The sequence below is a fragment of the Panthera pardus genome, unplaced genomic scaffold (genome assembly GCF_024362965.1).
Source record: "Panthera pardus isolate Hobbes unplaced genomic scaffold, ASM2436296v1 HiC_scaffold_21, whole genome shotgun sequence".
NCBI classification, from domain to species: Eukaryota; Metazoa; Chordata; class Mammalia; order Carnivora; family Felidae; genus Panthera; species Panthera pardus.
Genome location: NW_026526777.1, coordinates 48512724 through 48526961, shown reverse-complemented (window position 1 = coordinate 48526961; position 14238 = coordinate 48512724). Strand labels below are relative to the sequence as shown.

Here is a 14238-nt window from a genome sequence, read left to right as displayed (position 1 = left end):
CAAGTCTGTGTACACTTTTACACTAGTGTGATTTTTTTAATATTTCTTAGATAATTTTCATCATTTTATTTTATAATTTCTGTTATTATCCAGAGTCCTTGGAGTACTAATTCTCTGTTATTTCTGCTAATCCTTGTTCAGAATGGTTTGTATTTTTATGCATTTTCTAATTTTGGATTGAGCACTCATCATTTAAGCTTATATCTGTACTTTGTGGGAATTCTGCTGCCACCTAGAGTGAGGGTATATCTCTTCTGAAATGCTTTTTGTTTGCTTTTGCTGGTACCAAGGGCTATACTGACTTAGGACAGTTTTTTATATGTTTTGGTTGGGAACATCCGTACATTGCCGTAGCGGAAATTTCAACTCCAAATCCAACTAAGGGATGTTTACAAATTCTTATAAAAGACTTATTTTTCAGGGCACGTGGGTAGCTCATCGGTCAAGCGTCTGACTCTTGATTTCGGCTCAGGTCACAATCTCACAGTTCAGGAGATCGAGCCCCGTGTTGAGCTCTGCGCTGACTGTGTGGAGCCTGCCTGGGATTCTGTCACTCCCTCTCTCTCTCTCTGCTCCTCCCCCACTTGTGTGCACCCTCTCTCTTTCTTTCTCAAAATAAATAAATAAACATTTTTTAAAAAGACTTATTTTTCTCCATCTACTCTGCCTTTCTCTGCCAAGAAGGGAATTGTTTTAGTCTACATTTTAGCCCTTTGAAGATCCCTTAGATAGACATAGAGGTGGTAGAGTAGAGATGGGGTCCTTGTATTTGAAGGAGTATTAAATCCCGAGCCCCTATGTCACTGAGAGAAAATCCTCCATGGGCAGCTATAGTGCCCTTTCTTGTAACTACTGCTTTGCCTTTATTTCCCTCTTTGTTTTGGCCTCCAGGGGAAGAAATCCTTCCTTTCAAGTTAGCCACACATTTTTTAAAAAAAGTTTCTTGTCTTCAACCCAACATTTCTAGGAGTTTGTAGCAAATAGTTTCTCAGGGCATTTGGTTCACTGTATTCCCCAAAATGGAAGTAGATCAAAGTCTTTAAAAATTAGATTAAATCATTATTAGGGACACAGGGCAAGCATGTCTTACACTGAATTTCATATTCAAGTTATATAGAAGTTGTTTTCAAAATTTTTCTGAGTTGGTCAGAATTTTTTTACCACAGTAAAATTTTTTTTCTTTGCCATACAAAAACATTATTATAATATTCACAAATTTGACTTTACATTTTAAGCAATAATATTATTCTTAAGCTGAAAAGTTGTCAGAGTCAGATATGTCACATTGTACCAAAAGCTTTTATCCTTATTCCAGATCATAATAGATCCTATAATCTCACTTAATAGCTCCATTACTCTATTAATTTCTCCTAGTAGGATCATAGGACATTTGAAATAGCAAATTTTGAAAGAAGTTAGAATCTTTTAGAGGGAACCTGTGTGCAATATTATTTTTAAAATGAGTTTTTTGTAGATAGCATATCGGGTCTTCCTTTTTTTATTTTTTATTTTTTTTATTTTAGGAATTTTAACATATATGTAGATTTATATAAGTATAATCAAAATTCACTTTTATCACCCTAAAAATTTCTTTTGTGCTGTACCCTTGTAGTCACACCCACTCTCTATCCCTAACCCTTGGTGACCAATGAGCTCTTTTCCATCACTGTATTTGCCTTCTCCAGACATTAAAAAAATTTTTTTTTAATCTTTATTTTTGAGAGAGAGAGAGAGACAGAGTGCAAGCGGGGGAGGAAGAGAGAGAGAGAGGGAGAGAGAGAGAGGGAGACTTCTGAAGCAGGCTCCAGGGTCCGAGCTGTCAGCAGAGTCCAACACGGGGCTTGAACTCACGAACTGTGAGATCATGACCCGTGCCGAAGTCGGACCCTTAACCGACTAAGCCAGCCAGGCGCCCCCAGACTTTTATATAAATAGAGTCATATAGTACGTAGCCTTTTGAAACTAGTCTCTTTCACTCTCTCAAAGCATAAAGTCTTTGAGATTTATACTTGTTGCATGCATTAATAATTCCTTTTTATTGCTGTGTAGTATTCCATTTGACATCCATTTGAATTTGATAAGTGGTAGTTTTTCCTTTTTTAAAATTTTCCTTAAATATATATTAAAAGAATCAAATTATTTGATCAAATACATCATTAGTATCTTAGCAACAGAACTACATTATAATTGTTTTAAGAACTCATTTTTACTCCATTTTCTTCTCTATATTTTCTCAAAAATATCCCCAGTTGAACTTTACAACAATCACATGCACAACGACAATTTAATGTTAAGGAATCTAAGGTTTATTTTGTTTTGGTGGGGGTTTGTTTGTTTTTCAAATTTTTATTTAAATTCTAGTTAGTTAACATACCTTTCATTTTTGTAATTCAGTCTGAATCTCTGCTTTTCAGTTCAGACTTAGAAAGGGTACAAAGATAGTTCAGAGAGTTTCCATATTCTTATATTCCATATAAGATGTTACCTTCCCCCAGTGCTAACATCTTACAGAAGTATAGTTATCAGAGCCAGGAAATCAACATTGGTACAGTACTATTAACTAAGCTAAGGACATTATTCAGATGTCCCCAGTTTTCTCACTAATATCCTTTTTGTTATTGTTACAAGATACTTTGGGATCCCATGTTGCATCTAGTTGTCACTAATTATAACAAAAGAGTTATCTTGGGGTCTGTTTTTGTCCTTTTAGTGCTTTACCTCTTAACTGTCACATTTTTCTGTTTCTTTGCATGTATGATAATTTTTAAAGTTTTATAGTTATCATTATGGATGATACATAATAGTGATTCTGGATTCCGTTGTCCTCTTTTTTTTTTTAAGCTTTTATTTACATTCCAGTTAGTTAACATACAGCATAATATTAGTTTCAGATGTACAATTCAGTGATTCAACCCTTCCATACATCACCCGGTGCTCATCACAAGTGCCCTTCTGAATCCACGTCCCCTATTTAACCCATTCCCCCTCCACCTCCTCTCCAGTAACCACCAGTTCTCTATAGTTAAGAATCTGTTTCTTGGTTTGCCTCTGTCTCTCATTTTTCCCTTGGCTCCTTTACTTTGTTTCTTGAATTCCACATGTGGTATTTATCTCTGACTAACTTATTTATGACTTTTCTTCAGTATTTTTTCTTTTTCCTTTTTTTTTTTGCATTTTTAAATTTTTATTTAAATCCAAGTTAGTTAACATATAGTGTAATAATGGTTTTGTTTTCCTCTTTTGAAGAGTGTTGATTTTTATTTTAGCAAGCAGTTAACTTCGCTGGACTCAAACTTCAAATTCTGTCTCTCCTTGGAGAACAGATAATTTCCTTTAGGTTTTGTTTTCAATTAGGCTTCTTAGAGTTTCCCTTGCACATGCACAGTTCCAAGGTCAGCCAGAGAGTTAGATGACATTTTTATATAGATTTGGGGGAATCTCCTTCTTATCTTTCTTTCCTTTCTAGAATTTATCCCCTCACTTTCTGGCCACCTGGCTTCTGACTTTTGAAACCATTAAGACTATGGCCTTCTGCTTGAATTTTAGTTGCCCACATTGTGGTAACTAGAAAGCATCCTCAGTGAACCAAGTGCAAATCTCATCCAACGCATCTTCTTTCAAGGATCAGTTCTCCAGTTTCTGCCTTCTTTTCGTCCCTCTCTTGTGGTTTTAAATAGTTGTTTTTATAATTTGGAATTATAATCAGATGAGCATTCCCAAAGATACCAGCTACTCCACATTACCAGAAATGGAACTCTCTCCCATCCCATTAAAAATTATGCTTTCTGGGGCGCCTGGGTGGCTCAGTCAGTTAAGCGTCCGACTTCGGCTCACAGTTCATGAGTTCAAGCCCCACATCGGGCTCTATGCTGACAGCTTAGAGCCTGGAGCCTGCTTTGAATTCTGTGTCTTCCTCTCTCTCTGCTCCTCCCCCGCTCATGCTCTGTCTCACTCTCTCTCTCCCCCCTTCAAAAATAAATAAAAACATTAAAAAATTTTTTAAATTATGCTTTCTATTGATTATCAAAATAATACTATGTATTGCAGGGAAATTGAAAAAACGTAGAAATGTATAAAAAGCTGAGGGGAAAACAAATACGTGGACATGACTGTTGTTAACATTTCAGCATATATCCTTTTCTTCATTCTTTATTTTTTCTTAATTTAATAGAAATCATGTTGTGCATGTAATTTATAGCCTTATTGTCATGGCATACCATTAAATGTTCCTATATCATTATATGTTGAAAACATTTTTAGTATCTCTATGATCTCCTATGATTGAACTGTGTCATAATTTTAATCATCATTCTATATTGGATATTCCTCTGACAACTTGGGGGCTTGCCTTCTGGCCAGTGGAGGTTCTTGTTTTTGTTTTCTTTTTTATTGGGGAAGGGTTGTTTAAATTTGTTTTGGACATTATCTTTAGATAATTGGAAATACGACTGATAATTAGAAGTTAATGCTTTTAAGAATGATCATGATAATGGGTTATGTTTGTTAAAAAAGACTCTACTTTCTGAAAGTAAAATTTATAGATGTAGTTATATATTATCTATGATTTTCTTCACAGTATTCCTGGGGCATTTGAGGGGAAGGGAGGGGTAGAGGTGAAAAAGTTTGGCCATAACTTGATAATTGTTGAAACTGGTTGATATACATCAGGGACTTCATTATTATCTTCTGTTTAGTTCAGTATACATTTGAAGTGTTCCATGTAAACAGTTGAGAAAACTATCTTGAAGCTTAACATATTTTTGGCTGCAAATATAAGGTTTTTATAACACTTCTATATGATTATAAAACTGAATAAAGCAACTACAGTTAAAAATATCCTATGAATAAATGTTTTCTAGGATTTACTTTTTTATGAAATATTTGGTACATTTCAAAGAATGTGTTAAATATTTGTTTGAGTCATGTGAAACTGCTGATGTTCAACCATTGTTAGCCTACAGAAATGGCAAGTTCATGTGATGAATGTGTATTAAAAAGCATTCTAATAAATGATTTTGAATTGACCACCTAAGCTAGGAGCTAGAATATTACCCAAACTCTTTAAACATTTTACATATTCTTCCCTGTACCCTCTCTCAAGGATAACCATTATCTGAAAATTTGGGTTTTGGTTTTTTGGGCAGGTTTTTAAAAGTTTTTTAAACTCTTCTTGTAATTCTTTTATAGATTCATCGGAAATGTTTGTATCCTGAAACAGCATGTTGTATAATCTTGTTTTTCATCCTCATAAAATGTATCATCAGACTATATATATATTTTTTTATGGTTGGCTTTTTTTCACTTTGTGTTTCTCTGATGCCATGGTGATGTATTTGGCTCTAATTCATTGATTTTTCACTGTTTTCTAGCATTTCATTGTATGAATATATCAAAATGAATTTATCATTCTTTTGAGGATGACCATGAGATATGTTTCCTAATTTTTTGCTATTATGAAGAATGATGCTAGGAATATTCTGAGTCTTGGTACTTATGTATACTAGTTTCTCTAGGCAGTGGCTTTCAAACTTTTTTGATGGTGACCCACGATAAGATAAAATATTTTACACTGTGATTCAGTGTAGACACACAGCTGAAACAGAAGTATTCTGAAATAATATTTATTTGTATTAGATGATACGTTCTTTGATCTTTTCTGCTTAATAAAGTAGTAACATTGCTACTTAGACTTACTAAATTGATACATTAAAGTGGGTAAAAAAAAAACCCACTGTAATTGGTTAGAAAAATGTGTGTTTAGATATAAAATTTTTGTCAGAGAGAATGTATGCATGTTTAACTATAAAAGATGGTGTCTTTTTTTTTTTAATGATTGTACTGATTTTGCATTCCCACCAGCAGAGTACAAGAACTTTCGTTACTCTCATCTTTGTCAACAGTTGGTATCATCAGACTTTGCAACCTAATTGATATGAAATGATTCGGATTTCATTTTTATTCAGTAAATGTTTATTAAGCTTCACTGTGTCCTGGGCACTGTTCTCAGTGTTTGGAATATATTAGTGAACAGGAAAAACAAAGATCATTATCTCCACGGACCTTTTCATTCTAGCTCTTACTAATTTTAATTTCACTTTTCTTTCGTTTTTTCATTTTCACAAGTTCTGTCATTTTCTTTTTTTTTTTTTAATTTTTTTTTTTTTAACGTTCATTTATTTTTGAGACAGAGCATGAATGGGGGAGGGTCAGAGAGAGGGAGACACAGAATCTGAAGCAGGCTCCAGGCTCTGAGCTGTCAGCACAGAGCCCAACGTGGGGCTTGAACTCACAGACCACGAGATCATGACCTGAGCCGAAGTTGGCCGCTTAACCGACTGAGCCACCCAGGCACCCCACAAGTTCTGTCATTTTAAAATCTCCCTGGTCATTTTTATTATTCTTGTATTTCTTACTCATTTATTTTCTTACTCATAACTTACTGTAAATTAAAATGTGGATACAAAAAACCCACAAAACAAATACATGGTTCAATAAACTATTGTCAAATATCCTTGTAACATCACCCAGACCAAAAATAAAACTTGAACTTTAGAAACTCCTACATGTACCTCAGCCCAGTCACACACTTTCTTCCTCCAGGAATAATCACTGTCCTTTTATCATACTCACTTTCTTGTGTGTCTTTTTATAGTCTTATCACCTAAATGTGTCCCCAGACACAACTATTTACCCTTGCCAATTTTTAAAATTTGTTAAATTTTAAGACTTTTTAATTGGCATTTTCTCCTTTTCTTTTCCTTATCATTTACCTGTGGAGGCACCTAGGCATTTTGACCTAATTTTGCGTCTCCCACAATCTAGATTGCATCTAATACAGTGTAATATATTATGTTTTCTGGGTGTTAGTGCTGGTTCCAAGGATTCAGTTGGGTTCAGTGCCTTTGGCAAGAATATGTGTTGTGTTTGTTGTTTTTCTTCTTTTTCATCAGGAGGCACATAATATCTGGTTGTCTTTTTCAGGATTTTAGCAGCTGTGTCTAGATCCATTAATTAACTGAAGTTGTTAAAAGGCTGGGACGCCTGTATGGCTCAGTTGGTTAAGCGTCCGACTTAGGCTCAGGTCATATTTCACAGTTTGTGCCTTGCATTGGGCTCCTTGCTGACAGCTCAGAGCCTGGGGCCTGCTTTGGATTCTCTGTCTCCCTCTCTCCCTGCCCACCCCCCTCAAAAATAAATAAACATTAAAAAAATGTTAAGGTTAATTCACATTTCATTCTTTTTCATTTATTAGTTGGAATGCTTTTATAAAGAGACATTTTCCCTCATCTGGTATTTGCTTACCCAGAGATCCATTTCCTATAAGCAAGGAAGGATAAATGTTCAATTCTTTCCCATTATTTAGTTGTTTTGAAGATAATGAATTGGTGTTCTGACTTCCTCTAACAGTGACCAAGTAGTTTTTTTAAGTACCATTGTGAACTTACAAATTAAAACATCATATATGATGTGTTTCAACCCATTGCAGTTATTACCTTTTTAAAAAAGTATATTGTTAAGTTTGTTTATTTTGAGAGAGACAGAGAGAGTGAGAGCAGGGGGAGGGGCAGAAAGAGAGGGAGAATCCCAAGCAGGCTCCACAGTCAGCACAGAGCCAGATGCAGGGCTCCAACTCACAAAACCATGAGATCATGACCTAAACTGAAATCAAGAGTCTTATGCTTAACCAGCTGAGCCACTTTCATGTCCTTTGTCATGATTCTAACAGTCTTTAATAGTTTCCTTGCCATCTGGTATGCAAAGATATTTCAGGTTCATTTTGTCCATTACCTGCTCCCATCCCTTCCCTGTATCTGGAATCAACGTTCTTTAATAAGTCCTGGTTTCTTACAGGGGGAAATGGACTTGAATGCTAGAAATGCTCATTGCTATTTTCTATGCCTTTTTCAGCAGAGGTAGCTAAGATTTCTATATGTCGTCCACACACACATAAGCAAACAACTATTTAAAGATAAAATATCTCGTGAGTTCGCATAGATACTTGTAATTCAAATTCAGGACCGACTATAGAGTTTTTTTTCCAACTCTTCTGTATTGCGTCCACATGTTCTTTCTTCTACTCACAGAATCCTGATTATCAAGGCATGTTGATTGCCTAGAGCTTGTTATCCATTACAGTACTCAGGAAGGGCTCGTGAGAATAGTAATTCCTGAATTCTTGCATGCTGGCAAATGTGCCTGTCCTCTGTGTACAATTTTCTTTCCTTGATGATTTTTGATATATTACTCCATTTTTTTTTTTTTTTCTGACAAGTGTTACTGTTGATAAGTCCGGTGATAATTACATTTTCTTTTCCTTAAAAATCACTTTATCTTTTTGTCTCAATGGCCAAAAGATTTTTTCCCAGTAATTTTATTGAACTGTATCTTTGTGTGGGTCATTCTGGATCAGTATTCTGGGGTATGGTTGGCTTTATCTGGGATTGTCAAATGGGGAGCACCTGCACTTAGCCTGTCCAGCATGAACAGAAGTTGGACTTCTTACACAGTAGCTCAGGAACCTCAGAGAGAATGTTCTGGCAGTCAAGGCAGAGGCTTTCTTTTATGACCATCTTCTGGAAGTTAGCATCAATTTTGTTAATCTTCTGTTCATTAAAGCAGTCACAAGCCTGTCCAGATGACATGACAGGTGACATAGACCCCAACTTTCAATGACAGAATGACAGAGACCTTTTGGCCATGTTTTAAAATCATGATGGCATTTTGTCTTAAAATTTGCCTAGCATTGGGGCACCAGGGTGGCTCAGTCAGTTGGGCGTCCGACTTTGGCTCAGGTCATGATCTCGTGGTCCGTGAGTTCGAGCCCCGCATCGGGCTCTGGGCTGACACCTCAGAGCCTGGAGCCTGTTGCGGATTCTGTGTCTCCCTCTGTCTCTGACCCTCCCCTGCTCCTGCTTTGTCTCTCTCTGTCTCAAAAATAAATAAATGTTAAAAAAAAAATGAAAAAAAAATTTGCCTCGCATTAAATTTAATAAAGTCAGTAATCATGCAGTTTAGTTTAAATTCACAGGTGATATTTGCCAAGGTTGTTGACAAAATAAAGTATAACTTTTGATATATTTTAGAAGTGTACTTTATCAGAATGGGGGATAATTATTGTCATTAGTAGCCCAGATATAGTAACAAATATGAATATGGCTTTATAAAATATATACATTTTATATTTACATATACATTTGTAAAATATATACAAAATATGTACATTTTGGCAGTTTATAGATGAAAGTTGCAAGTAAAATCTGAAATGTTTCTCACTAAAACAGGGATAAGAAATGTGAGGCAGTGGCACTATGTTTTGCACTATCATTTCTTGCTAATACACCTTGTATTTAGATTTGTGTAAGTTCAAGCCAACTGAGAGTGCCTTGGTTTTATTTTCATAGTAAATGAATTAAAAATGTTATATTTATGAGAAGCAAACTATTTTCATCAGAGTACATAGAGCATTTTAGTAATTTAGATTTAGCCTTCCTTCTGATAAATGATTTTTAAAAGAAATTGTAAAGGTGGTTTATTGAATTAGAAAGCATTACATGATTTTAAAAATATAATCTTAGTTTAATTTTAGAATGACTTCTTTATGGTATTATTTCATAATGTAAATAAATGGCAATGTGGGTGGGATTACACAGCCACAGAAAAACTTGCCCTAAGTAGCATAGTTTATAATGTCTGATCTTAGAGCTTATCTAATTCTGCCATGATGTTTCAGAATAAAATTACATGTATTTGTATAGTGTTCTTGTTGTAATAATGCAATAAAACCAGTTTTATTAACTCCTTCAAAATTTATTTTGCTTTTACAAATCAAAACTCGTAGTCATGTTTGTGTGTGTGTGTGTGTGTGTATAAGCATACACATATACACATGTATATCTCTATGCACATACATATCATGTATATATGAAATGTATGCAACATTTGAAGACTGGTTATATCCTGGCGGGGAGCCGGAAGGAGAAAAGAAAGTATTGTTTTTTAACCAGCTATAGGTCATTCACCAAGTAGCTCTTGTCATTAATTTGATCCTTGTGAGTGAAGAATCTTGCCATTCAACTCCTTTTAATTTTTATTTGCAGGTAAGCTTTTGGGTTGTTAGAGAAATTCTTCATGCTCAGACATTAAAAATTAGAGCAGAAGTTTTGAGCCACTATATTAAAACTGCTAAGGTAAGAAAGACTTGTATTTTTATTTTTGAGTCCAGCCATTCAGCATTGTGAGTGACTATTTGCCTGTGATACTTTATTTACTATTTATTGACCCTGGAAAATAAGGCCTGTTGATTAATATGTTGACTCTTTCGATTGGATGCCTGTTTTCTTTGCCTTTTCTTTATTCTTCCCGTCTTCCTCCATTTAGCTCTCCCCTCCCTGTCTTAGAGTAGCTGGAATATATTACTAATTTGACTGGATAAGTAGGCAGAGATCAGATTATGGTGAAGTATAGTATTTACAAAATACTGGACTCTCCTGCAGGTAATTGAGAAAGCCTTATAGGATTAAGTAGGAAAATGTATATTGATTATTTGTTTTTGAAATCTATCACTGCCAACCCTGTGGAGAATAAGACTTTATTTTTAAAGGAATAGTATAAAGAGGATGTTAACCAAATATGTTAATTGAGTAGTTATTGTGGGGCATAGATAATGAATGCAGCAAGAGAAAAGGAACATGGATTTCAAGGATGGTCAGAATTCAGAGAGGAGGGTGAACAGGGCATTCCACAAGAGGATACCAATATTTCCTTAAAACTGACAACTCTAAATTTATGGTAAGTTCACTAAAAGGTGGTATAATTGTAGCCACATCTTCACCATTCTTAGAATAAATTCATAACTTACCTCATGTCGGAATGAAGGTGGACTAAAATGAGAATGCCATGTTTACAATTTTAAGTTATCGTAATTGTTTTAAAATTGTAACTGCTATAGGTCGGAACGCCTCCGCAATTTCCTTGCGCACCTGGAAGCAGTTGTATTCTAACGTTCTGTGGCACTAGGTGGCAGAGCTAGCTTTCAAAATGTGATCTTCTGTGGCAGTGTCATAAAATTTCTGAAAACATTCTCTGTGATATGTTTGATAAATATTGAGTTTTAGCTAGCAGAAATTCATGTCTTTTCTCCATACATTCTGAATTTGTTTTTTTCTTTTCTGGTATTTTTGTTAGTTTTTTTATGGGCTTTGCATGTTCCACTCAAAACCACCAAATTCTGCCTATCAAGCTCGTTGTTACCTTCCTCATCGAGTGATCATTTAATTCCAGTTCAGACTCTTAGACTTTTAAGTTATTTTTGACAGTAGTTTCTTTCATTCCAAGCTGTAAATTCATAATTTTTTTTTTGGCTCACACTGTCTTTTAAATCCCTCTATTCTGACGCTGCCTTCTGTATTCCGTCTGTTACAAAACTTGCAGGTCTTTTACTTGTTTAGTAGACTGTATCCGTTAGGGTTCTCTGGAGAGACAGAATAAATATACATGCACGTAAAATGTATAAAGAAGATTAAGCAATTGGCTCCGATGGTTGGGGGAAGGGGCTGGCAAGTGTGAAATTGATTGTAGGGCAGGTGGACAGCTTAGAAACCTCAGGCAGGAATTGAAGCTGCAGTCTTGAAACAGAATTTCTTCTCTGGGAAACCTTCAGTTTTTATACTCTTACGGCATTTCAGCTGATTAGATGCAGCCTACCACATTATCAAATGTAGTCTCTTTTATTTACACTTGATCTTAGCCAAAAGGCCGACTGACTATGGATGTTAACTGTATCTACACAACTGCTCCATAGCGAAACCGAGGTTATTGTCTGGTTAAATAACTGGGTACTGCAGTCTAATCAAGTTTGACATATAAAACTAATCATCCTATAGACACACAGAAAAATTGTAAAATATATTTTAAGTATCAAAAGAATGATAAAGTGGACGCCCATGTCCCCACTGCCCACTGAACTCTGATAGGCCTCCGCATACGCAGTCCCCTGCCCTCCTACCAAAGGAACCATTGCCCTGAACTTTACGTTAGCTTTTCTTCTCTAGTTTTGTACATGTGTGTGTTCCTGAGTAATAGATTGTTGTTTATATTTTTGAATTTTGTTTAAATTATTCCATAACTACTTTTATACTCTTATAACTTGGTGTTTTTACTCAGCACTGTTGCCCAACGGCTTTGGGTGTGCCTCTGTTGTAGAGTGTTCTGCTGCTTGCATTTACCACCAGTTCTTCAGTATACTCTGGCTTGGGTAGTTACCACATTTTTGTTGCTGTACACGCGGCTGCTAGAAAGCTGTCTTGTGGGATTCTCTTTGTGCTCATGTGAGGGGTTAAGCCCTAGAAGTATAGAGAGAAAAGATAAATTACCTTTAAAGAAATGACAGAACAATAGCTTTCATTGAACGTGATGAGAATGAACATTTTTTCAGTGTTGGCCATTTAGGTTTTCTCTCCTGAAATAGCTCTTCAAGATCTTTGAACAGTTGTCTCTTATGGTGTTGATCTTTCATTGATTTTTGTAAGAGTTTTTTATTTAATTTTAGATACTGCTTCTCCAATATATGTTTTTATATCCATCTTTATATTTGTGACTTCTCTTATTACTCTTTTCATGTTATCTTTTCATATAGATGTTCTTAACTTTAGTAGTCAAACTTAGTGATCTTTAATTTTTATTATATCGTTTAAGAGTATCTTATTTAAGGGGTGTCTGAGTGGCTCAGTTGGTTAAGCATCCGACTTTTGATTTTGGCTCAGGTCATGATCTCCCAGCTTGTGAGGCCAAGCCCTGCATTGGGCTCTGCACTGACAGCTCGGAGCCTGCTTGGGATTTTCTCTCCCCCTGTCTCTTTGCACCTCCCCAACACGTACGCATACTCTCTCAAAAGAAAGAAATCATCTTAAAAAAAAAAAAAAAAAAAAAAGAGTATCTCATTTAAGAAAATTTTATAGCTTTGATTTTTGTATGTGAGTATTTATGTGGAAAAACTTTTTTCTGTATGTAGGAATTATGGATTATTCATATTTTTCATTTGAGTATCTGGCACCATTTTTTTATTGAAGAATAATTAACAAACAATATCCTGTTTCAGGTATATATCAGTGATGCATTATTTTTATGCATTGTGAACTCAATAAGTCTAGTTACCATACAGAATTATCATAATATTTTTTACTATATTGTTATGCTGTACATCATGTCCCCTTGACTTACTTATTTTAGAACTGGAAGTTTGTACCTCTTAATCCCCTTCACCTATTTTGCCCACTCCCCCAAGCCCTCCCATCTGATAACCAACAGTTTTTTTCCTATAAATCTGTTTCTGTTTTGTTTGTTCATTTGTTTTTTAGATTCCACATTTAAATGAAGTCATGCTATATTTGTCTTTGTCTGGTTTATTTTACTTAGCATAATACCCTCTAAGTTCAACCATGTTATCACAAATGGCAAGATTTCATTTTTTTTTTTTTTTAATGGCTGGGTAATATTGTATTGTATCGTATGTACCACATCTTTATTCATCAGTCAGTGGACACTTAGGTTTTACTACATCTTGGTTATTGTAAATAATGCTACAGTGAGCATACTGTGAATTTTGTTTTCCTTTTCTTTAGATAAATATCCACAAGAAGAATTGCTGAATCATACAGTAGTTCTGTTTTTAAATTTTTGAAGAACCTCCCAGTGCTTTCCATAGTGACCACATCAGTTTACAGTCCCACCAGCAGTGTGCGAGGGTTCCCTTTTCCCCATATCCTTGCCAGCAGTTGTTATTTTTTGTCTTTTTGATAGTAGCCAGTCTGACCAGTATGAAAGGATATCTCACTGTGGTTTTGATTTGCATTTCCCTGATGATCAGTGATATTGAGTGTCTGACACCATTTAAAAAAATCCTTTGTTAATCTTTATTTTACTTTGCCTGGAAGTATCTTTATGTCATCTTGTTCTTAAAAAATGCTATTCCAGGAGCACCTGGATGGCTCAGTCGGTTACGTGTCCGACTTCAGCTCAGGTCACCATCTCACAGTTCATGAGTTCGAGCCCTGCATTGAACTCTGCGCTGACGGCTCAGAGCCTGGAGCCTGCTTGTGGATTCTGTCTCTTTCCCTCCCTCCCTCCCTCCCTCCCTCTCTCTCTCTCTCTCTCTCTCTCTCTCTCTCTGCCCCTCCCTCATTTGTCCTCTGTCTCTCTCAAAAATAAACATTTTTTTAAAAATGCTATTCCAGACTTACA

General features: G+C 35.4%; 1 protein-coding gene across 11 annotated transcripts in view; it reads left to right on the top strand.

Annotated features, from left to right (window-relative positions):
* RALGPS2 (Ral GEF with PH domain and SH3 binding motif 2) overlaps positions 1-14238 on the top strand; it is a 197033-nt gene that overhangs the window by 60999 nt on the left and 121796 nt on the right. For all 11 annotated transcript variants that reach the window (XM_053909228.1, XM_053909227.1, XM_019426220.2 and 8 more), the window contains one exon: positions 10098-10187. In XM_053909228.1, the coding sequence (XP_053765203.1) occupies positions 10098-10187 (90 nt within the window). The remainder of the gene's footprint in view (positions 1-10097; positions 10188-14238) is intronic.